The 22851-nt window shown below is 39.9% G+C and overlaps 1 protein-coding gene across 1 annotated transcript; it reads right to left on the bottom strand.

Moving 5' to 3' along the window:
• Positions 1-7292: 7292 nt before the first annotated feature.
• Positions 7293-21064, bottom strand: LOC118846651 (keratin, type I cytoskeletal 12-like). The gene is made up of 8 exons (XM_036755416.1): positions 20501-21064; positions 18225-18307; positions 17323-17479; positions 15198-15359; positions 14990-15115; positions 14417-14637; positions 9384-9454; positions 7293-7390 (listed from the first exon to the last, which is right to left on the bottom strand). Exons 1-8 carry the CDS (start codon positions 21062-21064, stop codon positions 7293-7295), a joined length of 1482 nt encoding a protein of 493 aa, XP_036611311.1.
• Positions 21065-22851: the final 1787 nt, after the last annotated feature.

Raw genomic sequence — 22851 nt, 5'->3', positions numbered from 1 at the left:
TGTTTTTTAACAATTGGGAAGTTTGCTAATCTGTAGGCTCCAATATTGCTTCTGTCCTCTCTGATTCCTTAAAGACTACCAATAGTAGTTTAGCAATTGCCCCTGAAAGTTCATTCTGTACCCTCAGTTGTAATCAGGAGACTTGAACTCATTTGGAGATGAGAGATGCTATAATGAGTTTAGGGAACAGCCTCAAGTCACTCCAGTTTGACTGGAACAGAGTCAGTAAAGTGCATAATATGAAAGAAGTCCCAAAAGTTCAGTTGGAGTCACATTGTAGAAAGCTTTAAGAGCCAGGGTGGAGAGTTGCATTTTATCTTAGAGACAATAGGGAATCAGTTGCTAAACATTTTTGAGTAGGGGGCAATGTGGTCAGACCTGTAGCTCAGGAAAAAATTTTTTGGCAGCTGTGTGGAGGATAGAGTGGATAGATGATATAATAGAAGTAGGGAACTCAGAAGGGTTTTGATAACAGGTCAGGGAAGATATGATGAGGATCTGAACCAGGGCAGTGGCTTCCTGAATGGAGAGAATGGGACAATAAGCAATGTGGAGGTGGAATTGATAAGGATTGGCAACTGACCAGATATGGGGAGTGAGGGTAAGGGAAGAGTCAGGAGTGACTCAGAGGTTGTGAACCTGGGTGACTAGGGATATAGGGAAGATATAGGGAAGTTTAGAGGAGGAGTGATCTGAAAGGAGGTGAAAAGAGAGAAGTGGGTTTGAGGGGAGGTAAAGATAGAAGGGTAGGTTTAATGGGGGTGGTGAAGAAGCTCTGCTTGGGACTGGTTGAGTTTGAAGGGTTGATGGGTTGTTGTGGTTGTTGTTTGTCTTTCATTCTTGAAGAGGACCATGACACCAGGGAGGTGATGTCAAGGGAATTAGATTTAAGCAAGGGAGGGCTGTGCAGAGTCACCAGCCTCACTCAACTTGGGAGCCATTTGGGTCCAGTGGCAAGATATAGATCAGGATGACTGGAGATGGCCTTAGATGCAGTGGGAGACCTTGGCCTTTTTAAGTTAAGCTTTTTCCCAGGTCTCAGTCTGATCAAGGCAATGTCCATTTAGTTGGGTAATACAGCTCCCTCCCTTACTTCTTCCTCCCTTTCTCCCTTTCTCCCTTCTTCCCTTCCTTTTCTCCCTTCCTCCTTCCTTCTCTCCTTCCCTGCTCTCTTTCTCTCTTTGATTCCTGTCCACATAGGTAATTATACCCTAACCTGCAGGTACTTGGCCCAAAGGAGTATAAATTTTGATCGTTCTAACCTTGAAAGATATCTTGGGGTTTAAAGGCTAGATTTCTTTCTTAAGGACCATGCCTTAAACCCAAATCACTTTGGTTCTCATTGACTGGCCAACAATAGGTCCCAGCCCAAGCTTCACTGATCATTCTTTGGGCCCTGATGGCTCAGAGTGAGTGTAAATATCAATTGCTTCTCTTTTGGCCAGAAACTCTGAAGGTCTTCCCCTCCCAGTTTGATTTTTTTTGTCTAGGTGAAAGAGACTATTCTTTGCCTCATTTCTTACCTAGCCTTAATCACTGAATGGACATTGCCTTGATCAAACTGAGACCTTAACTTAAGAAGGCCAAGGTCTCCCAGTGCATCCTGGGCCATCTCCATTCATCCTGATCTATATCTGGCCACTGGACACAGATGGCTCCGAGGAGAAAGTGAGGCTGGTGACTTTGCACAGCTCTGCCTCACTTAAATCCAATTCACTTGCAAGTCAAGACATCACTTTCCTGATGTCATGGTCCTCCTCTAGAACAAAGGGCTGATGGGACATCTAGGTGGAGATACAAGAGGCAGTTAGAGATGTTCGACTAGAGCTCAGGTGAGAGAGAAGAACTGAATAATGGCTTACATTTATACAGAGATTTATAGTTTCAGAGCAATTTACTAATTTGATCCTAGAAATAAATGTGAGAGAAGCAGGAATGGAATGGAGAGGAAGAGATGGTGCAGTGGGTAGAGCTCTGGACTTGGGAATCAGGTCCCATTTCTGACACTAGATTCCCTCTGTCTGCCTCAGTTTCCTCATCTATAAAATGCAAAGTTGGACTCAGTGGTTTCTAAGATCCCTTCTGGCTTTAAATCCTGTATTTGTGGAAGTAGCATATATAGGACTTTGCCACTTACTGGGCACATCTGTCAATGTTCTGGCACCTGGACACCTGGTTTCTTTAATCAGGGATCCCAAGGGATTGGAAAGGCAGCTCTAGGCTGTGTTTAGAACACGTCTTCATTATTATTCAGTGGCTTCTATTGTGTGTCCTGGAGAAGCACAAACACATTTTTCTTACCCTTCCCCAGAAATCCCAACATCATGGACAAACCACCACTATTCTCAGATCTACCCGATTTCTCACCTTTATGCTATCACCACACCATGTTTCCTCACCAGGCGTAGGCTGGCTTCTCTAGATGCGACAGCACCAGATCCCTACCATTCTTCTCAAGTAGTCTAAGTTCAGCCCCTTTTGAATGTGTTAATGCTAATTACTTCCTGCCAGAGGTAGATGTTTCCCACAGCTTTGGCCCAACAGGAGTAGCCTTGGAAATCTTTAGCAGGACATACTTCCTGAGCTCTCCCCTACTTCTGGTTCCTGCAGTTACCTCATTCTCCTCACTTAGCTGATCTTAGGGTGGTGAGAGGTAAATTAAAGATGATTCTAAGAGTTCAAATACAGGTAACTCAGGGAACTGTGGTGTCATTAAAAAAAGCCTTGTTAGGAAAGTCAGGAGAAGAAACAAGTTTTTTTGGGGGGGAAAGAAGAGTTTATTTTAGAGCATACTGTGCATATGTTATTATTATAAACACGAGATGTTATGAAATATAGGAAAATAGTATGAATATGGGGTACCAATGCAGTGCTTGACACATAGTAAATGCTTGATATAAGTTAATTACTTAATTAGTTAATTCAGCAAGACTTCCAGGTAGAAGTTATTCAGTTAGAAATACAAGTCTGACTGGGTCCAACTTTCTATCCATTACACCATGCTGCCTCTCTATTCTTCATTACAACACAGCAATTTGTGAGTGCATGGCATCCCACCTCATATTAGATTGTCTAAATGTGTGTCATTTTTCATCTTTTATCTCCCCCAGTATCCAGCACATATCTAGTATGTGGTAATTAATGTCTGTTCATTTGAATTTTTGGCTTTTCAAAGGAAAACAAAAATAAAAAACCAAAATAGTACATCAGTGACTAAGTTATTTGAATATGTGAAAAAAAATGCTTGTCTTAGCTTCAATTTTTCACATTGGCTTCAGAAGCTTTGATTCCCAGGTAGTTATTTACTTTCCACTTTCCTGTATTCAATACAAAACTGGCCCTTCAGTCCTGGGTAAACCTTGGGTGCAAATTAATAAGATTCGGGTTGCTCTTCCCTGAAGGTTTGCTTTTAAAAATTTCCTAAATACCTAATATGATTTTGACAAATGCTTATTTCACAAGGTTCCACAAGATGGCACTCTTGTAACAGGTAAAAAATTAGCTAGGTCACCTTTTGTGCTTTAGTCTGTCCCACTCATTGATTTTAAATAACCGTAGGTTATTTAGAACAGTTAAATCTTTGGCAAATTTACAAGTGCTCGGAGAGTGCTAACCTTGGGATACGGGTTTTCTTTCCAAGGTCCCTTACAGAATTCTTTGCTTGTAAGTTCCTCTTCCAAAGGAAACAAACAAACACAAAAACCCAAAACAAAACAAAACAAAAATTTTAAGGAGGTAGTGTAGTACAGTGGAAGGAAAACTAATTCTTGAGTCATGGGACCAGAGCTCAAATTCCACCTCTGTTGCTTACGCCCTTCTCTCCCCACCTCCACCATTTGAACTTGGGTAAGTAACTTAAGCTCCATGAATCTGTTTCCTCAACTGTAAAATAAGAAGGTTGGATTGAACCCCATTTGGGGTTTTCTTGATAGAGATACTGAGTGGTTTGCCATTTCCTTCTCCAGCTCATTTTACAGATGAGGAAACCGAGGCAACCAGGGTTAAATGACTTGCCCATGGTCATAGGGCTAGTAAGTGTCAGAGCCCAGATTTGAATTCAAGTCCTCCTGACTCCAGAGCCAGCACTCTATCTGCTGCACCAACTAATTGCCCTAAGAAGGGTGGATTTGATGGCTTCTATGGTTCCTTTCAGTTCTAAAGCTACACCCTGTTGTGGCCCTGATGTTTCAGTCTAAGCAGATATGGCATTCCTGTTCAATCTTCTATGGGTTGGCTGCACTCTTACGATAAGGGCACTTATCTGCACTTGTTGCATGGAGAGTAGGGCAAAGTAAACTTAGCTACGAGGAATTATAAAGTCCTCTCTGCAGAGTTTAGGCTCTGGCATACTGGAACAGAACGGAGTGTTCTTTCATTTCATTCAATTAATCATTCTACTTGGGTTCATATATCTAGGATTGTAGAGGACTTGATCAAGGTCTCACACATACTAAGCATGGTAAGGATTTGAACTAAGGTCTTCCGGCTCCATTTCCAGTGCTCTGATCACTATGCCATACTGTTCCACCAATTTCCTTTGACTTAAGAAGGGGCGTTCCATGCTATGTTCCATGAAGGGAATCTTAGACACAGGTGCTGGCTAGGATTCTGTGGGGTCTTTCTAAGTGGATATTGTTATATTAGGTAGTGTTATAATCTATTGTGATCAACTGATTGTTTTGTTACTTGAAATTTGTGTGCCAATCTTATGTTTTAATCTAGTACTTTTCAATTTTCATTTGTCTTTAGTGCTGTATTTGTGACCAGCCATAACAAAGGGTGCTATCTAAAAACGACTACTATAGTTGTTACCATCCGTCCATGGATTACATTTGTAATCAAAGGAGAAACATAGAAGTCGAAGAGAGTTTTTAAAACCCCTACAAACTCTACAACTTCTTCCATCTTCAATCTTATTACCCAAATATTTAATTATTCCATTAAATTTTGCAGATGACCAAATCCTTCCCTCCCCAATCCCATGGATCATTAGCTACAGAAACATTTTGCTTTATTTTTATTTTCCTTATATTTATGTCATTAACATTTTGTTGTTTGATCAAGGAGACATGCAATTTTCAAAATATGAAAAGACTTCAAAAAAATTAAAACCCCCTAATTTACACCCATCAAAATACTTTAAAAAAAAACCCATGCTTTTGGTTTCACTGCTATAGGAGACTTCCTTTTCTGATACAAATGGACACCTACTCTGGAACTTATGGTCTTAGAACTAATTGAGTAGGTCATTGGGAAGTTGAGGGCCTCACCCTGCATCACACAGGTCAGAAGTAAGGTTTGAACCCTAGTCCTTGTGTGTTCAAGGCCAACTCTGTATGTACCATACCCTGCTGCCTCTAATCAAGAATGTCCGTCATTTCTTAATATACAATCTCAAGAAATTCCTTTCAATGCAACTGGCTGTTTAGAGAAGGATGTAGTATGCAGGACTAGAGCAGTGTAGGCCGTTCTGTACTCTGCCCTGGTCTGAGCAAACCTGGAGTTCTGGGCTTTACATTTTAAGAAAATTAACAAACAGGTTGTTCAGAAAAGGGCAACTAGGATTCTGAAAGTGCCTCGAGTTCATGCCATAAGAAAATTGGTTAAAAGGAACTAACTGGGGATACTTAGCCTGGAAAAGAAAAGACATAGGGATGTGTTGGCTGTCTTCAACTATTTGAAGGGTTGTCTCTCTCTCTCTTAACACTTCTCCTCTCCCTGCCCCCACATCCAATCAATTGGCAAGTACTATCATTTCTATCTTGCAGCATCTCTCAAACATGCCCCTTCCTCTTCTGTGACACTGTGATCGCCATTACCATTATCATTCCACACCTGGAATAGTGAACTGTTTTCAAGGTTGGTCCTCTTGCTTCAAATCTCTCTGCACTGCAATCGATCTTCTTTAAGCAATAGGTCTGACCATGTCACCCCTCCCCTCAACTCAACAAACTTCAATGGGTCCCTATTACCTTCAGGACCAAATATAAAATCCTCTGTCTTTTAAAGCCCTTCATAACCTGGTCCCTTTCTTCCTTTCTAGTGTCTAACTCCATAGTGCTCCTCCCTACCCTTCCACTGACCATGTACTATGTAGTACCATGTACTATGCAGTACCATGTACTATCTATTGACATGGGCCTTCTAGCTCTTCTTCACACTATATTCTCCAAGCATTTTCACTTGCTGAGTCCGTGCCTGGGACTCTCTTCCACCTCATCTCCTTCCTAAATTCCCGGGCTTCCTTCAAGTCTCAACTAAAATCCCACCTTTGGCAAGAAGCTTTTCCTGATCCTCCTTAATGTTAGTGACTTCTTCTCTTAATTTTCTCCAGTTTATCTTGTATTTATCTTCTCTGTACATAGTTGTTCCTTTATTGTCTCCCCCATTAGATTATGAGGTCCTTGAGAACAAGGACTGTCCTTTGCCCTCTTTAGTGTCTCTGGTGCTTAGCACAGTGCCTGACTTATAGTAGATACTGAATAAATGCCTGCTGACTAACTGGCTCAGGAGGTGGTAGTTTCCTTCTCAGAGGAGGTCTTTAAGCTAAGCTTGGAAAACCTCTTCTCGGGGCATATTGAGAGAAGATTCTTATCCTGGTATGGATTGTATTGGAATGATTTCCGATTCTGAACATTTTATGATTCTATGAAATTCATTTTAAAATACTCAAAAGCAATCCCCTAAGCTTTCATTCTTCTTGACCCCCAATCTTATTGTAGACTTCTTTGGGTTTTAAAACATATTGTCCCCTTTAATGACAAATGGAGTTGAATATATGAAACCTACTAATATGCTATCACATTTGTAATCATATCACAAAGTTAAAGAAATAATGCACAGAATAACTAAAGATGAAAATTAGTATTACTTTAAAAAATCAGTTTATAAACTTATATGATTTTTTTTTCCTAAAGAAGTTGCAAATGTTTAAGTTTGCATAGCTTCAGTTAAATAAACTTGACGCTTCTTCTTCACCTCTTCAACCTTCATTCCCTTACTATGTCCCCCAGCTACCAGAAATATGTGCATTAAAGGGCTTCTCTGAGTACTGAAGACTGAAAGGCAAAATCCATAAAAGGTCACATTGGCTTCCATTAGTATATTCCTTGCCACAAAAAGAGAACCAAAGGACAACAGAACTCATTTTCTTTACAACAGTATTAGAAGGGACTAAAAGAAACAGAGAATGAGTAAATAAAAACCTAGAGCCTTAGAATGGCAATTTTTCTTCTTGTGAATTTCTCCTTCCTGATTCAGGAGCCAATCATATGGAGCTAACTTCTGGTGTCTTAGAGTTCTTCTTCAATTTCCCGAACTTCAGAATTAACAATTTTCCCATCCACTACCTCCTGCACAATTGTCTTGATTTTCCTTGTTCTTGTTGGATCTAAAGGCAAAGTGGTAGATTTAAAAAAAATAGACTAGTTGTTTTAAAATGTGAAACTAAAATATTCAAGTTTATTTTTCAAGTTAGGCCTCTAAAATAAAGCATCAGTTAGGCCAATCTATAAAATGTCAACTAGATTATTTTTATAGGCTATTTTAAAATAGAACTTTATGCTCAAGGATGTGAAAACCTATGAATACTTTGATGTAGTTCAACAACAAATTTAATTCAATAAACTTTTATTAAGCATCTACTATGTATCAGGCAATGGGTACAAAGACAAAAATGATAAATTGAATAGGGAAAGAGAAATAATGGTTGGAGGATACAGAGAAAAGATGAAGAAATATGGGTTAGATGATGGTATTCTTATAGACTCATTGAATGGCTATGCTCAAAGAATAGTCATAAATGATTCCATGTCAAATTAGAAGGAAGATTTCAGGGGCCTGGTCAACATTTTTAACAATGATTTAGATAAAAGTATAGATGAAATTTGTAGGTCCCATATACTTGGGATGAGTAGCTAACACATTAGATAACAAAGTCAGGACCTAAAAAAAACTTTGGTGGACTTGAAAATTGGGCAGAATCTAATAAAATGAAACATAACCAGCATAAATATAAAGTCTTACATTTGGGTTCAGGAAATTGGCTTTGCATATACAAGACAGAGGAGTCATGGCTAGACAACAGTTAATATGAAAAAATGTGGGAATTTTAGTGGACTGTGAGGTTCATATGAATCAGTGTTATGATATGATAGTCCAAAAAGCTAATTTGGAGGCATAGTGCCTATGTTGTATTCTGCCCTGGTCTGACCACATCTATCTACAACATCTATCCAACTTTTTTGTGTGTCATGGACCCCCTGTGGAAGTCTAGTGAAACCTATGGATCCCTTCTCAGAATAATGTCTTTAAATGCATAAAATAAAATAGGATTGCAAAGGAAACTAATTATATTGAAATGCAGTCATCAAAATATTGAAAGTTCCAAATTCACAAGACCCCTGAAATCTATTCCCAGATTCCTACTGTGGATCTCAGCTTAAGAACTCCTGATCCAGACTACTCTACTCATTTCCAGGCAACATAATTTAGAAAGAACATTGATGAATTGACTTATGTCTACAGGAGGGCAACCTAGCCTAGGTGATACAAAAGGATAAAGCCTGTGCCTTATGTGGATAGGCTGAAAAAACTAGGTTGCTAGTTGCTAGTGGAGGATGGGAAGGGGTGGGGTACAAGGAAGATGATAGCTGTTTTTAAATACTCATTAGGCTGTCAAGTGAAAGAAGGATTGAACTTGTTTTGTCAGTTCTCACAGGGCAGAATTAGGAACCATCAATGGAGGTTGCAAAGAGGCAAGTTTAAGCTTGATGTCTGGCAAGACTTCCTACCACTTAGAGCTATCCCAAAGTGGAATGAGCTGCCTTGAGAAAGGGTGGGTTCCCTCTCACTGGAGGCCTTCTGGGACAGCTCTGATGGTCACTTCTTGGGTGTGCTAAAGTGGGGATTCTATTATGGGTGTGGTTTCAACTACAAGGCCTTGGAGGTCCCAATTCTGTGAAGGAAGTTTTTTTTTTTTTTTTTTTTTTTTTTTTTTACCAAGAATGTAGTCCCTGAACTGAACCTTTAAGAAAAACAAGGATTGTGAGAGGAAGAGATGAGGAGAAAGTATTTTCTAGGAATAGAGGATATTCCCTTCTCATCGATGGCACCTTCTATACCAATGAAAAAAATATCTGTTAATTGAAAAATGGATGTTGGTTGTAATGTTCCAAATGCCTATTAAGAAAGCAGTATTCTTGCCAGGCCAAAGACTATCATATACTATAAACTAATTAATTTATCACACAGGAGTATATGTAATTCCTTGATTCTGTGTTAAGAAGAAATGTAGCTATGATTTTGTGATACCATATGTGTTTCTCTGGCTTGGTATTTGATATTCTGAGACTTTGAAGTGGTATCTTGGGGAATTTACCCACCTTTGGAAGAATCAATAGACTGTGCTTGAGAATTAGATTCCGGCACGGTTAAACTTTCAACAGCACCATTCCTGCATAGAAAAGAGGAACAATAATTTTCACTTCATATTTTCTGGGATTGGGTGACATGGACCTGGAGAGAACTAGATTTCAATCATGCCTCTGACACCTACTAGCCCTGTGACTATGGGCCAATCATTCAACCTGAGTATCAAGTTTTACTTCCATAAAATGGGTGTGTATCGTATCTGTAATTCCTTCCTTAGGGGGTTGCTGTCACGATCAAATGAAACATATATAAAGTAATTTGTAACCCTTAAAGGGCTATGGTTATTAGAGAAAGGCAAAGAAAATTATATCAAAGACAAAACTGGTTTTGTGATATAGTTCAGCAATGCCAAGACCCTTTGTTGTTATCTGTACCCAATACCACAGGCAGCTTACACAAGACATCCCCAGGAATATACATAATAAAGAGAAATGCAGAAACACACAAGGAAGGCAGTCTGGATACAACTGGCCACTCCAGCTACCTGTACAGGTCTGTGAGATCACACCTGGCTCACAATCTCTCTCTCCTTCAAAAATCCGAATTGTCCAAGGCATCCTAACAAAGGCTGGCCCAGAAATGCTGGCTCTCCCAGACTTTATATGCTGCCTTAGGCAACTTCAAAATTGGAGACAGCCTGGGGCCTGTAAAACTTGGACTCAGTCAAAGGCTGCACTCAAGGACCTAGAAGGCTACATGTGGCCTTGAGGCCTCAGGTTCCCCACGCCTGTACCAGATGCTGTTAAGAACTGAGATACAAAGAAAGGCCAATGGAAAAAAAGTGACATTTTTTTTTCCAATTCCTGAAAAGCTTTGCTGTGATTGTATGACAATCCACATTTAAACATGGCATTGATGTTGTTTTCAGGGAGTTTACTATGAAATGGATGATGTCACTCTGATGGCTATGATGTCATTTTTCATCTTTAATGTTAGGTCACTGATATATTTCAATATGTCAAGGATCTGTGATTCTGTCTATGTAGGCATGCCCTCCAATCTTTCTGTCTTAGTAGATGGTTTGGGGGAATTTTTGTGGACAAAATATTCTTTACAGATCAGTTAGTGTGGTGACGAGACTCTCTGAATTGAGTTAGTCCATCTCTGAGTCCATAATAGATTCTTGCTAGCATAGAGGGAGGCAGAGCCAAGATGGCAGAATACAGGCTTCAATCTAGCCTCCAAACAATTCAAAAATAACTTTTCAAATCAAATTTTGGAGCAGTAGAGCCAACAAAAAGGGAGAGTGAAACATTTTTCCAGCCTAAAATAATGCAGTAGATCAGCTGGTGAAGTCTGAGACAGCAAGGTGGGAGCTGGCCTGGAGTTCAGCAGCTGTATCAGCAGTGGGTCTTGGAGGCAGCTACAACAGCAGCAGCAATAGTAGTAGCCTCAGAAGCTCTCAGACCAGAGACCACACAGGAGTCAGGCAACTGGTCAGAAAGAGATTACTGGGGACTCTTTGCTGGCACTGGGTGCAGCTGGCACTGATTGGCAGCTCTATTGACCATAAGCAGTCCTGGTTGCAGTTCTGAGGCGGAGAGGAGCTCTAGCACTTATGGCTGCAGGAGAGCAGGGGAACTGGTCATAGTTCCAGGGTCAAGAGAAGCTCTTGTGCCTGTGGTTGTAGGGGAATAGGAGCTTTCCCTGTATAAAAACTAGAGCTCAGAGCAGGAGAACAGTGACCAAAGCTCTCTCTGGATCATACAACCTTGGAAATACTGACAATTTGCAGATCCCCAGAACTAGTTCTAAAAACAGCAGCATGAGGACAGTGTCTCCTCATCCCTGGCTGAGCAAATCTAACTTTAACATAAAGTTCAAAGTCAAGAAATAGGCTGAGCAAACAACAACAACAACAAGCAACAAACCAACAACACAACAGCAAAGAACTTGACTACAAAAAGTTACTGGGGTGGCAGGAGAAACCAAAATGTAAACTCAGAAGAAGACAAAAATATGAAAACAGCTATGAGCAAATCCTTAAAGAGAAATGTCAATTTAACCCAAGCCCAATAAGAATTCCTGGAAGAGTTAAAGAAAGAGATAAGAATGGTAATGGTAGAGGGAAAATTAAGAAAAGAAATGAGAGTGATGCAAGAAAATAATGAAAAGAGAATTAACAGCTTTGTAAAAGAGGCACAAAAAATAATGAAGAAAATAACACTTCCAAAACCAGAATTGGCCTAATAGTAAAAGAAGCACAAAAATTCACTGAAGAAAAGAACTACTTAAAAAGTAGAATTGTTCAAATGGAAAAAAAGGTACAAAAACTCACTGAAGAAAATAATTCCTTAAAAATTAGAGTTGGAAAAGTGGAAGTCCATGAGATAATCAAGAAACAATAAAATGAAGTCAAAAGAATTAAAAAATAGAGGAAAATGTGAAAACAACTGAACTAGAAAATAGATTGAAGAGAGATGATTTTAGAATTATTAGACTACCTGAAAGCCATGATCAAGAAAAACTGCCCCAATATCTTAGAGCAAGAAGGTAAAATAGAAATAGAAAAAACCCACCAATCACCTCCTAAAAGAGCTCCCCAAATGAACACTTCCAGGAATATGATGGCCAAATTTCAGAGCTCCCAGGTGAAAGAGAAAATTTTGCAAGCAGCCAGAAAGAAACCATTCAAATGTCATTGAGCCAGTGTCAGGATCACACAAGTTTTAGCAGCTTCCTCATTAAAGGAGTGGAGGGATTGTAATATGATAGTCCAGACAGCAAAGGAGCTAGGATTACAACTAAGAATTACCTCCCCAGCAAAACTGAGTATGTAATCCTTCAGGAGGAAAATGGATATTCAATGAAATAGAGGACTTTCAAGCATTCCTGATGAAAATGTCAGAACTGAATAGAAAAATTAACATTCAAACCCAAGACTCAAGAGAAGCATAAAAAGGTAAACAAGAAAGAGAAATCATAAAGAACTCAATAAACTTAAACTGTCCACCTTCCTATATGGGGAAATGATACATGTAACTCAGAACTTTATCATTATTAAGGCAATTAGAAGTCTACATAGATAGAGGGCATGGGTGTGAGTCAATTATGTGGAAATGATCTCTCTCTCTCTCTCTCTCCCCGGTCTCTCCTCTCCCCCCACTCCCAGCCCTGACCTGCCAAAAATAAAGGGGTGAGGAAGAAGGATACATTGGGAGAATGGAAAAGAAAGAGGTAGAATGGGGAAAGTTTTCTCATATAAAAGAGGCATGCAAGGAAGAACTTTTATGGTGGAGGGTAAAATGGGGGGATGGTGCGTAATGCTTGAACCTCTTTCTCATCACAATTGGTTTAAAGAGGGAAGAATTATATATACACGTTCTATTGGGTATAGAAATCTATTTTATCAAACTAGGTATAGACCAAGATCTCACACCATATATATCAAGATAGAGACAAAATAGATACAGGATTTAGATATAAAGGGTGATATCATAAGCAAATTAGGGGAGCATTGAAAATTTTATATGACAGATCTGTGGATAAGGAAAGAATTTATGATCAAACAAAAAATAGAAAGGATAATAGGACATACAATGAATAATTTTGACTATATTAAATTAAAAAGTTTTTGCACAAAGAAAATCAATGCAGCCAAGATTAAAAGGAAAGCAGGAATGGGGTGGGGGTGGGGAGGGAATTTCACAACAAGTTTCTCTGATAAAGGCCTCATTTTTCAATTGTATAGAGAACTGAGTCAAATTAGTTAGAAAACAAGTCGTTCCCCAATTGATAAATGGTCAAAAGATATGAACAGGTTGTTTTTTTTTTTAAGAAGAAATCAAAGCTATCTATAGTAATATGAAAAAATGTTCTAAATCACCATTGACTAGAGAAATGAAAATTAAAACAGCTCTGAAGTTCCACCTCACACCTATCATAAATGACAAATGCTAGAGGGGATGAAGGAAAATATGTCCATTAATAAGTTGTTGTGAAGTTGTGAACTGCTCCAATTATTCTGGAGAACAATTTGGAACTATGCCCAAAGGGCTATAAAACTGTGCATACTCTTTGACCTAAGAATACTACTACTAGGTCTGTACCCCCAAGAGATTAAAGAAAAAGAAAAAACCCTATATTTACAAAAAAATATTATAGCAGCTCTTTTTTTGTGATGCAAAGAATTGGAAATTGAGGGGATAGATGCTTATCAGTTGGGGAATGGCTGAACAAATTATGGCATATGATTTTGATGTACTCTTGTGCTATAAGAAATGATGAGGGGGGATGGTTTCAGAAAAAAAATGATGAGACCTATATGAGCTGATGCAAAATGAAGTAAGAAGAACTGAGAAATCATTATGCACAGTAACAGCAGTGCTGTAATGATGATCAACTATGAAAGACTTGCCTACTCTGATTGATACAATGATCTTAAAGGACTTAAGATGAAAAAATGCTATCTACCTACCATCAGAGAGAGAACTGATGAACAGTGACTGCGAATTGTAGTATAATTTTCTTGCTTTTTTATTTTTCCTTTGCTTTTCTGTGATATGGTTAATATGGAAATATGTTTTGCATGATTTCACATGTATAACTGATATAATTTTGCTCACCTTTCCAATGGGTGGGGGAGGGTGGGAATAAGAGAATTTGGACCTCAAAATTTAAAAAGAAAAGAATATTAAAAAGAAATAATGTTTTTTAAAACCTTAATACTAAATAGATTATTTTCTGTGGTACAAGGAAAAATGCATACGCATAATTAGCACCTATGTCTCAGGGTTGTTGTGAGGATCAGTTGAGATAATAATGTTAAAGTGATTTGCTAACCTTAAAGCACTATATAAATGTCATCTATTAATAAGTGTTTGTTGACTGACTGACTGATGTAGTTTGTACAGAACATGGACGGATAAGCAGTACTTTAATGTCACACTGATTTCTTTTGCACATCCCAGCAGAAAGCTTTAACGTCCTCATTAGTGAACCAATATATTAAAAATGCATTTTCCTTTTCAGATTTCTTACTTACCCTTCGAGTTCTCCCTCCAGCAGGCGGCGGTAGGTCTCAATCTCCATCTCCAGCCGGGTTTTGATATTTAGGAGTTGTTCATACTCTGCATTCTGACGCTCCATGTCACTCCTCACCTGGGAAACTTGAGCCTCCAGATTGCCAATTTGGAGCTGTATCTGGGATAGCTGATTGCAGTAACCATTTTCTGTTTCTGCTAAGGTGTCCTCAAAGGACTTTCTCTGCATATCAATGAACAATGATGCTAATTCAGTGATGAGCCAAAGAAAAGAGGCTTTAAGGGTGGAGGGATAGCCTGGTTTGTATGCAAGGTTCTTTCTGTTTTGCTATCACTTTTGAATTAGAATAGCACATAAAATTAGACAATTGAGAGCTGGGAGGAATCAAACTCACTTAGTTCAACACTTTCATTTTACCGATGGGGAAACTGAGGCCAAGAGAGTTGAAGTGACTTGGCCAAGGTCATATAGGTGGTAAGACTTGAACTCAGGTCCTCTAGCTCCACCACCAGTGCTTTCTCCTCTATACCCATCCCATTGCACTCTTTGTTGGAAACACCATGCTTTTCCATACCATAGCAAGCTGAGACTGGAGCTCAATTTCTAAACTTTGGAGCGTGCGCTTCAAGTCCGTTATTTCGCTCTTGCTTGTCTGGAGCTGTTCGGTATTGCTGCTGATCTCCTTCTTGAGTTCTCCGCTCTGAAACACAAGAGAAGGTATCAGGCCAACCTATGGGAAAACCGGAGTTTATTTGTCAGGGTGGCTCAGTGCATCGACTTACTTTTTCAACGAACCAAGCTTCGGCTTCCTTGCGATTCTGCTCCGCAATGACTTCGTACTGAGCTCTCATGTCGTTCAGGAGCTTGGTCAAGTTGATTCCCGGAGCAGCATCCATCTCCACACTGACCTGGCCGGGCCCCCCGGCTTGGATGGCTTGAAGTTCCTAGGAATAGGGAGGAAGAGGGACGTATGTGTGGATTCGCTCCGATTTATCCCGACTGTAGTTAGTTTGTACATAGTTGTTTGCACGTTGTCTCCTTCCCTGCACTGCGTTCCTTGAGAGGAGACACTGACTTTTGCCTCGTTTTTTGGGTAGCGCCACCACTTAATACAGTGCCTGCCACATAGTGGGTAATTAAAAAATGTGTATTGACTTGACTGACCAGATCCCAGGAATACTTTCCTGGTTAACTTAACCTATAATTGTTCATCGTCATCACCATTTAGATAGTGCTTTAAGCTTCTGCGTTCTCAGGTTCATAGGATATCAAAAATACTATTTATTTAAACCTGCAACTTAAGCCTAGAGAAGACTTGCCCAAGATCACATGGGTAATAAGGCCAAGCCGGGATCTGAACCTAGATCCTCCGACTCCAAATCCAGCATTCTTTTTATTGCCTTCCCTAAAGTGAAGGTAGACTTCTCTAGGATTTGAACCCAGGGATCCTTGAAACTTTAAACAAGAACCTTGTCCCTGGACCATTTGGCTTTCTTTAAAGTACCATCCCTTTTATGGGGATTTGTATTTTATTGTTTTTATTTTTAAAATGTTTATTGAATATCAGTGCAGCTAATTAGGCTTGCTTAATAATTCCTCCTAAATCTCAATGCATTTTTAATGTGATTCTTTCCACATTTCAGTGTATCCGCTCCAAGGCCCCCCTCAGGACTCTTTGCCCATTCATTCCCTTTCGCTTTTACTCTCCTTCCTCCCTCTCCTTCTAAATAAAACATTTATCATGTACTTTCTATGCCCCACTAAGCATTGTGCTTATAAACCATCTCATTTACACAGGAGAAAATGGAATTACCATGGAGTAATGGATAAAGCACTGCCTTTGGAGTTGGGAAGATCTGGGTTCAAATTCTACCTCAGATACTTACTAGTGATACTACCCTGGGTAAGTCACTTAATCATTCTGTGCCTCAGTTTCTTCATCTGTAAAATGAAGGGACTGGTACGATAGTCTCTGAGGTCCCTTCCAGCTCTAAATCTATGATCCTGTGAGTCCCAGAGAAGTGACTTGCTCATGGTCATATAGCTAATAAGGAATAGAGACATGATTTGAACCCAGGTCTTCTAGCTCCAAGTTCACTATCCTTTCCACTCTGAATAAGAATATACCGAGTAGGCTCAGAGGCACTGAAAACACAGTAGAAATCTTTTCAGGACTCTTATGTCAGAGGATGAAACAAGCATCATTTATACTGACAGGGGCAGGTGGTGGTACAGTGAACAAAGGGTTGGACCCAGAGTCTGGAAGTCCTGAATTCAAATCCAGCCTCAGATGCTCACTGGCTGTGTGACCTTGGGCACATGACTTAATCTCTGCTCGCCTCAGTTTCCTCATCTGTAAAATTAGGATAATAACAATACCTACCACCCAGGGTTGTTTGGAGAATCAATTGAGGTAATATTTTAAAAACAGTGCTTAGCACAGTGCCTGGCACATAGTAGGTGCTATAAAATGCTTGCAATTATTTTTATAATTATGATAGCATTCTCTGTTGGCAGGCTATCCTATTTTGGGGGTTGAGTGAAATCATTTCTAAGGCTCCTCTCAGCTCTAAAATTCTGTGGATCTGTGTCCATTTTCTTTTTAGAAAAGAACTATAAGAACAGAGTCATTAAACTGACTTTATTACCTCATCGCCAAAGTGAAAAGTGAGAAAAAAGACTGGTAGCACCAAGAGCAGCCGGGGACTCTATCCTTCTGTCTTTACATGTGAGTCCATTTTCTCTCCATAAGCAAACTTCACCCCACCTCAACCCCAGCCAAACAAACCTCCCAGAAGTCAATAAAAAAAGGCCCCGTCATTTTTCTAACTCAATAAGAATGTAAATTGCAGTGGATTAGGGGGAGGGGAGCAGGAAGGACATGGGAGTGACAGATGCCCCCCTCACCTCTTCATGGTTCTTCTTGAGATAAGCCAGCTCTTCCATCAGGCTTTCAATCTGCATCTCCAGGTCAGCCCTGGCCAGGGTCAATTCATCCAGCACCCTGCGCAGGCCATTGATGTCAGCTTCAACATTCTGGCGCAGGGCTTGCTCATTCTCGTACCTTCAAAGCAAATGGCAGGATATTCCAGGGGATCAAAAATAAAATAACAAAAAAACTCCAAAACCCACCTGAAGAAGTGATTTGTTCAGGCATTAATTAGCATGAGCATTTTGAATGGTGATCTGTCTCAGAATAGCAATGTGGCTTAAGGGATAGACAGCTGCTTTTGGAGAAGGGAAAGCCTAAGTTCAGTCTTTGCCTCAGTTTATTTGCTAGCTGTGTAACCTTAAGCAAGTCACTTGAGTTTTTAGTGCCCCAGAAGCACTTTAAGTCTCCAAATGACTGGTGGGCAGCTGAAGAGAATCAGAAGAGGGAGTTTCTGCACTGAAAATTCCCTCTGCTGAAAAAAAAAAACAGGTCTGGTCAAGTTTCAGGGGGGAAAAGTCACTATTTATGATACCATGTATACTGGAATAATCTACCTCTTCTCCTGATTTTCTTGCCCCCATAGATCTTTGACGGCTCCACTGGAAGGCAAGGGAAGAAGAAGGGGAATGAAAGAAAGATTCTCTGTACATTGGGCAGACCCCTGTGTGGTGAACTTCTGGGAGGGTGTAGATGGGCACTGGATGGGCCGGTATGAATGAGCTGCTATCTGAATTGTTGGGAGGGCTTACCAACACTTCTTAATAGCAGAATGTATTGAAATATGGAAAATTTTATTCATTAGAAATGAAAAACAAAAGGAAGGATAAAGTGTAAAGAAAGGAGAGAAATGCCCTTGTTAGACTTGGCTTGCACTTACTTCATTCTAAAATCATCAGCCGCCAGCCTTGCATTGTCAATCTGCAAAATGAGCCGAGAATTCTCTATAGTGGCTGAAAGAATCTGGAAAAGTACAGAAAAAGGATTTCTAAAAGCACTGAGATACCGGCCCAGACATTCTGTTGAAGTCAGGAGATATGTCCTGGTCAGGAGATGTGATAATAAATAATATCATTTTAGATTCTACCAGATTTTTAATTTGCTTCTTTTAAAAACTAAAGTTGTATGCTAAGAAACACCTTCCTTCCCCTCCCTCCCTCCTTCCCTTCCTTCCTTCCTTCCTTCCTTTTTTCCTTCCTTCCCTCCTGTCTTCCTACTTTCCTTCCTTCTTAAGGATCACAGGCTTTGGAGATGAAAGCAGGGATATATTGAAGCCAGCTCAAAAAGCTGGCACTGTTATTAAATTTTTCTGTTTTGTTGCTTGTCTCAATCAGAGGTGTCTCACTGTTGTAGACTTCAAGACAGTAGAAAACTCCTTCATGCTGCTGGAATCAGATTAAAGTGTAATTGAGAAATGTTTAAAAAAAATAAATAAAAATTACAAATCAACATAGATAATGTTAATTTGTGACTTTCTAAGGAAATATATGGCCTGCAGGGATCCATTTCTCTTTTAGTTTGACTCCACCAGTCGAGACTGAAGAAATTGTTAATACTGCAGATTAAACTTAAAAAACAAAAACAGCATGCATAATTCTGGGAACCCCCAGCCCACTTGTTAAGCCTTTACTATAACACTCCTACATTGTTCTATAAACAGTATTAGAGACCCACAGGAATGCCATTTAAGGCTCAGGAAATGAAGTCATCAACAGATTGTGGTCCTGGTTACCATTTGGTTGTTGTTTATGGGTCATGTCCCACTCTTCGTGACCCCATTTGGGGTTTTCTTGGCAAAGATACTGGAGTGGTTTGCCATTTCCTTCTCCAGCTCGTATGACAGGTGAGGAAACTGAGGCAAACAGGGTGAAGTGACTTGCCCAGGCTCATACAGCTAATAAGTGTCTGAGACTGGATTTGAATTTAGGTCTTACTGATTCTAGGTCCTGATCTAGCCTCCCTCTGTAGATTGTAGGCTAATGATCTTAACGATAATGAGTATTTATATAGTACTCTAAGGTTTGCAAAGTGCTTTACATCCATTGTTTCCCTTGAGCCTCCCAACACCCCAGGCTGGAAGGGACCTTACACTTTATAAGACCATAGAAGGAAGCCATGTAGGGATCACTTGGTCTAGCCCTGCTGTTTTACAGACAGGAAAGTGAAGCCCAGAGGGTAAAGTAGTAAGTCGTTAAGCTAGGATTAGAACCTGGGTTCTGTTCTAACCCCCAAATCCATTGGTTTTCTCACAACACCAGGCTGCCTCTCAATTAGGCTGGAGATTGCATACTACAATTCTCTCATATTACTGCTGAGGAGATGAAAACCCACCAAGGTTCAATGACATGCCCGATGTCACAGGGGAGTAAATTGTGGAGATCAAGTTCAAAGCCATTTCCTCTGACTCCAAATCTAGTGCTCTTCTGATTACATCACAGAGGAAACATAGTTCACATTAAGACATACAGGAGGATGTAAATTCCTTGAGGTCAGAGATCATTTTCATTTTTGTAGCCCTAAAGTCTAGCACAGTCCATGGCATATAGTAGGTGTTCAATAAATCAGTCCTTGAATGGAATAGATGCTAACAAGGACAGCTAGTTGTCACAGTGGATAGAGTGCCAGCCTTGGAGTCAGGAAGACTGGCCTCAGATACTTACTAGCTATGTGACCTTGGGTAAGTCACTTAACTCTGCCTCAGTTTTGTCACCTGTAAAATTAGCTGGAGAAGGAAATAGCCAACTTCTCTTGTATCTTTGCCAGTTGTTGCTGTTCAGTCATTTTCCAGTTGTGTCTGATTCTTTGTGACCATTTGGGGTTTTCTTGGCCAAAAAAACCCCTCCAAATGGGGTCATGAAGAGTGGGACACAACTGAACAAGAACGACAAGAACAACAAGAAGGAACTACCACAATTTCCATTTTTGAAAAATACCACAAGTACTATCAAATTAACTATGTTTAACACTAGCACAATTTAGTAAAAGATTAAAATGAAAGCTAAATTATTAAAATCTTTAATTTTTATTAATTAATTAATAATTGATTCATTAAAATTTTTTATTTTTATTTAATTTTTTGCCCATGTCAGGAGTCAGATTAAAATCACTGAATGGTCACTACTACTATAAATGTTGTAATAGCAAAAATATTCTTACCTTATTCTTAAGATCTTCAATTAATGGGTAATATTTTTCATAATCATTTCCTGACCCAGAGTCACCTGTCACACGTGTTTCATACCAGTCTCGAATTTTGTTCTCCAGTTCAGTGTTTGCTTCCTCTAGAGCCCGGACTTTAGCCAGGTAGGAAGCCAACCTGTCATTGAGGTTTTGCATGGTTTCCTTTTCTGATCCAGAAAGAAGGACTCCATCATTGCTACAGGGGATGCCAATTGAGCCACTGGCCAGCCCTCCGCCATAACCATTCCCTAGACCACCTCCATAACCATTCCCTAGCCCTCCTCCATAACCACTGCCCAGTCCTGCTCCATAACCACTGCCCAGCCCTCCTCCAAAGGCACTCCTGGAGCTGCTCCCAAAGCCACAGCTGGAACCAAACATAGATGCAACACTGAAACTGCCACCAGAGCCAAAAAAGTTTCCACCAAAGCCACCTCCTCCGCTACTGGTGCTGGACAACCGGCTGAGCCGGTGGCCCCCCACCCCACTGCGAGATGAAGCCTGCTGGGAGGCCCCAGAACTGTAGACAGAGAGAGACATGGTATAGATACAAAGACTGCTCAGTTGGCAAAATGGGGAAGCAGAGGGGTAAAAGAGGCTGAGATATGTAGACTTTTATACCCAATGAAGTGGGTGTCACAGTCCTCAAGTCCAAACCTGCACACAACAATAAAATTCAACCCTTTATTTTTCTTTTGTCAGCTCAGCATCCCCTGACCAAATTAAGCCATATATGTAGGTGGAAATTGTTTATTGGTGCAAAAATAAGGGTGCCTACTAGGTATTTGTTTGACAAAGGAGAGATTTGGGTGGGGTAGAATTTGCTTGTCAGAAGGAATTCCCTCACCCTTGTGCAGACAATGTGTTGCTTTGCTAATATCTCCCAAGCCTATATTTCATTCAAATTTAAAGTTCTTTACAACTTGGTCTCTTCCTAAAGTCCATCTTCTTATACTTTACTCTCCTATAAGTACTCTATGATCCAGGGACAGTAGCTTCCCTGCTGTTAACTGAGCATCACATCCCATCTACCACCTCTTTGCCCTTTCACTCATCGTCCCCTGCACCTGAAATGCTTTGATCTCTAACATTTGACTCTCATTTTGCCTTGGCTTCCTTCAACACTTGGCTCACAGTTTACCTTCTGCAGGAGGCCTTTCCCAGTCTTCCCCAAATGCTAGGTCCTTCCTTTTTAATCATGCCTTCCATCTACTCTGTGTGTATCTTGTATGTACCCTGGCATGTTTGCATTGTCTGGCCCACTAGAATGTGAACTCCTTGAGGGCAAGAATGATTTTTTCTGTCATTTTTTTATTTTCAGGATTTAAGACAATACCTCATATATTTAAAAAGCTAAATGCTTGATGATCAACTGTCTTTTTCTCTTGTGTCCCAGAAACTAGCATAGCTTATTGCATCTAGATATTTAGTAAACATTTGCGAATGAATGAATGTACAATGCCCAAAGATAATGAAGTAAGCTATTGAATGTTCTGAAGTAACTTGAGTTTGTGTCAGGATGAAATAGTTAAGTCAATAAGCATTTATTATATATCTACTATGTGTCAGACATTGTACTAAGCTCTGGGGATAGAAAGAAAGGTAAAACATTTTCCTTGCTATGAAGAGTTTACAATTGAATCTAAAACTGAACTCTGTCTTCTTTCCAAAACTGGCTGGTCCTTTTTAGCTTCCCAGTTTCTGTTAATTGCAGGACCATCATTCTAATAACTTAGTTTCAAAATCTAAAAGTCATCTTTGATCTTCCCTTTCATTCCTACATCCAAGCAATCTCCAAGTCTGTCAATTATACTTACACAACAACTCTCAAACCTTTTCCTGTATCTTTACTCCCATAGCTCCCACAGTCTCATTTCACATCCTCGGCAATCCAACTAAGACCAGCCAATTGATCCCTAAACTTAATATGCCATCTCTTGTTTCCATACATATTTAACCAGCAGGATGCATTGCTTGCCACTAACCATGTATAATTTACAATAAGAATCAGGTGCTGGAAAAACCTATCCTCACCCTAGTGGTTGTGTCTCCATCTAGGGGAGAACTCTGGAGAAATATCTACCAAGTTCCATGATTCCCATATGTTTGTAGAATTCTGTTCTCTAATTCTGCCATTTATGGTGGCACACTCTGTCATTAGTCTAAAGGATGTGGACAGTGTGGATTTATCCAATCAGAAGAGGAACAAGGATGAACTACTACTACAACAATATCCAATCCGAATCACTCTCAACTCCCATCTTACCAGAAACATTTCTCTCCACAATGGCAATGAGCTCTAGTTAGGGAGCAGGACACAATGGAGT

Source organism: Trichosurus vulpecula, chromosome 4 (genome assembly GCF_011100635.1).
Source record: "Trichosurus vulpecula isolate mTriVul1 chromosome 4, mTriVul1.pri, whole genome shotgun sequence".
Classification (NCBI taxonomy): Eukaryota; Metazoa; Chordata; class Mammalia; order Diprotodontia; family Phalangeridae; genus Trichosurus; species Trichosurus vulpecula.
Note: the sequence above shows the minus strand (reverse complement) of the source record. Positions and strands in the feature narration are given on the sequence as shown.

Coding starts and splice junctions, on each gene's coding strand:
- LOC118846651 (XM_036755416.1), bottom strand. CDS start 21,064: ATGTCTCTCTCTGTCTACAGTTCTGGGGCCTCCCAGCAGGCTTCATCT. Junction 14,638..14,989: donor TCCAGTCTCAGCTTGCTATG/GTATGGAAAAGC, acceptor ATTGATATGCAG/AGAAAGTCCTTTGAGGACAC. Junction 9,455..14,416: donor CTGGAGGGAGAACTCGAAGG/GTAAGTAAGAAA, acceptor TTTTCTATGCAG/GAATGGTGCTGTTGAAAGTT.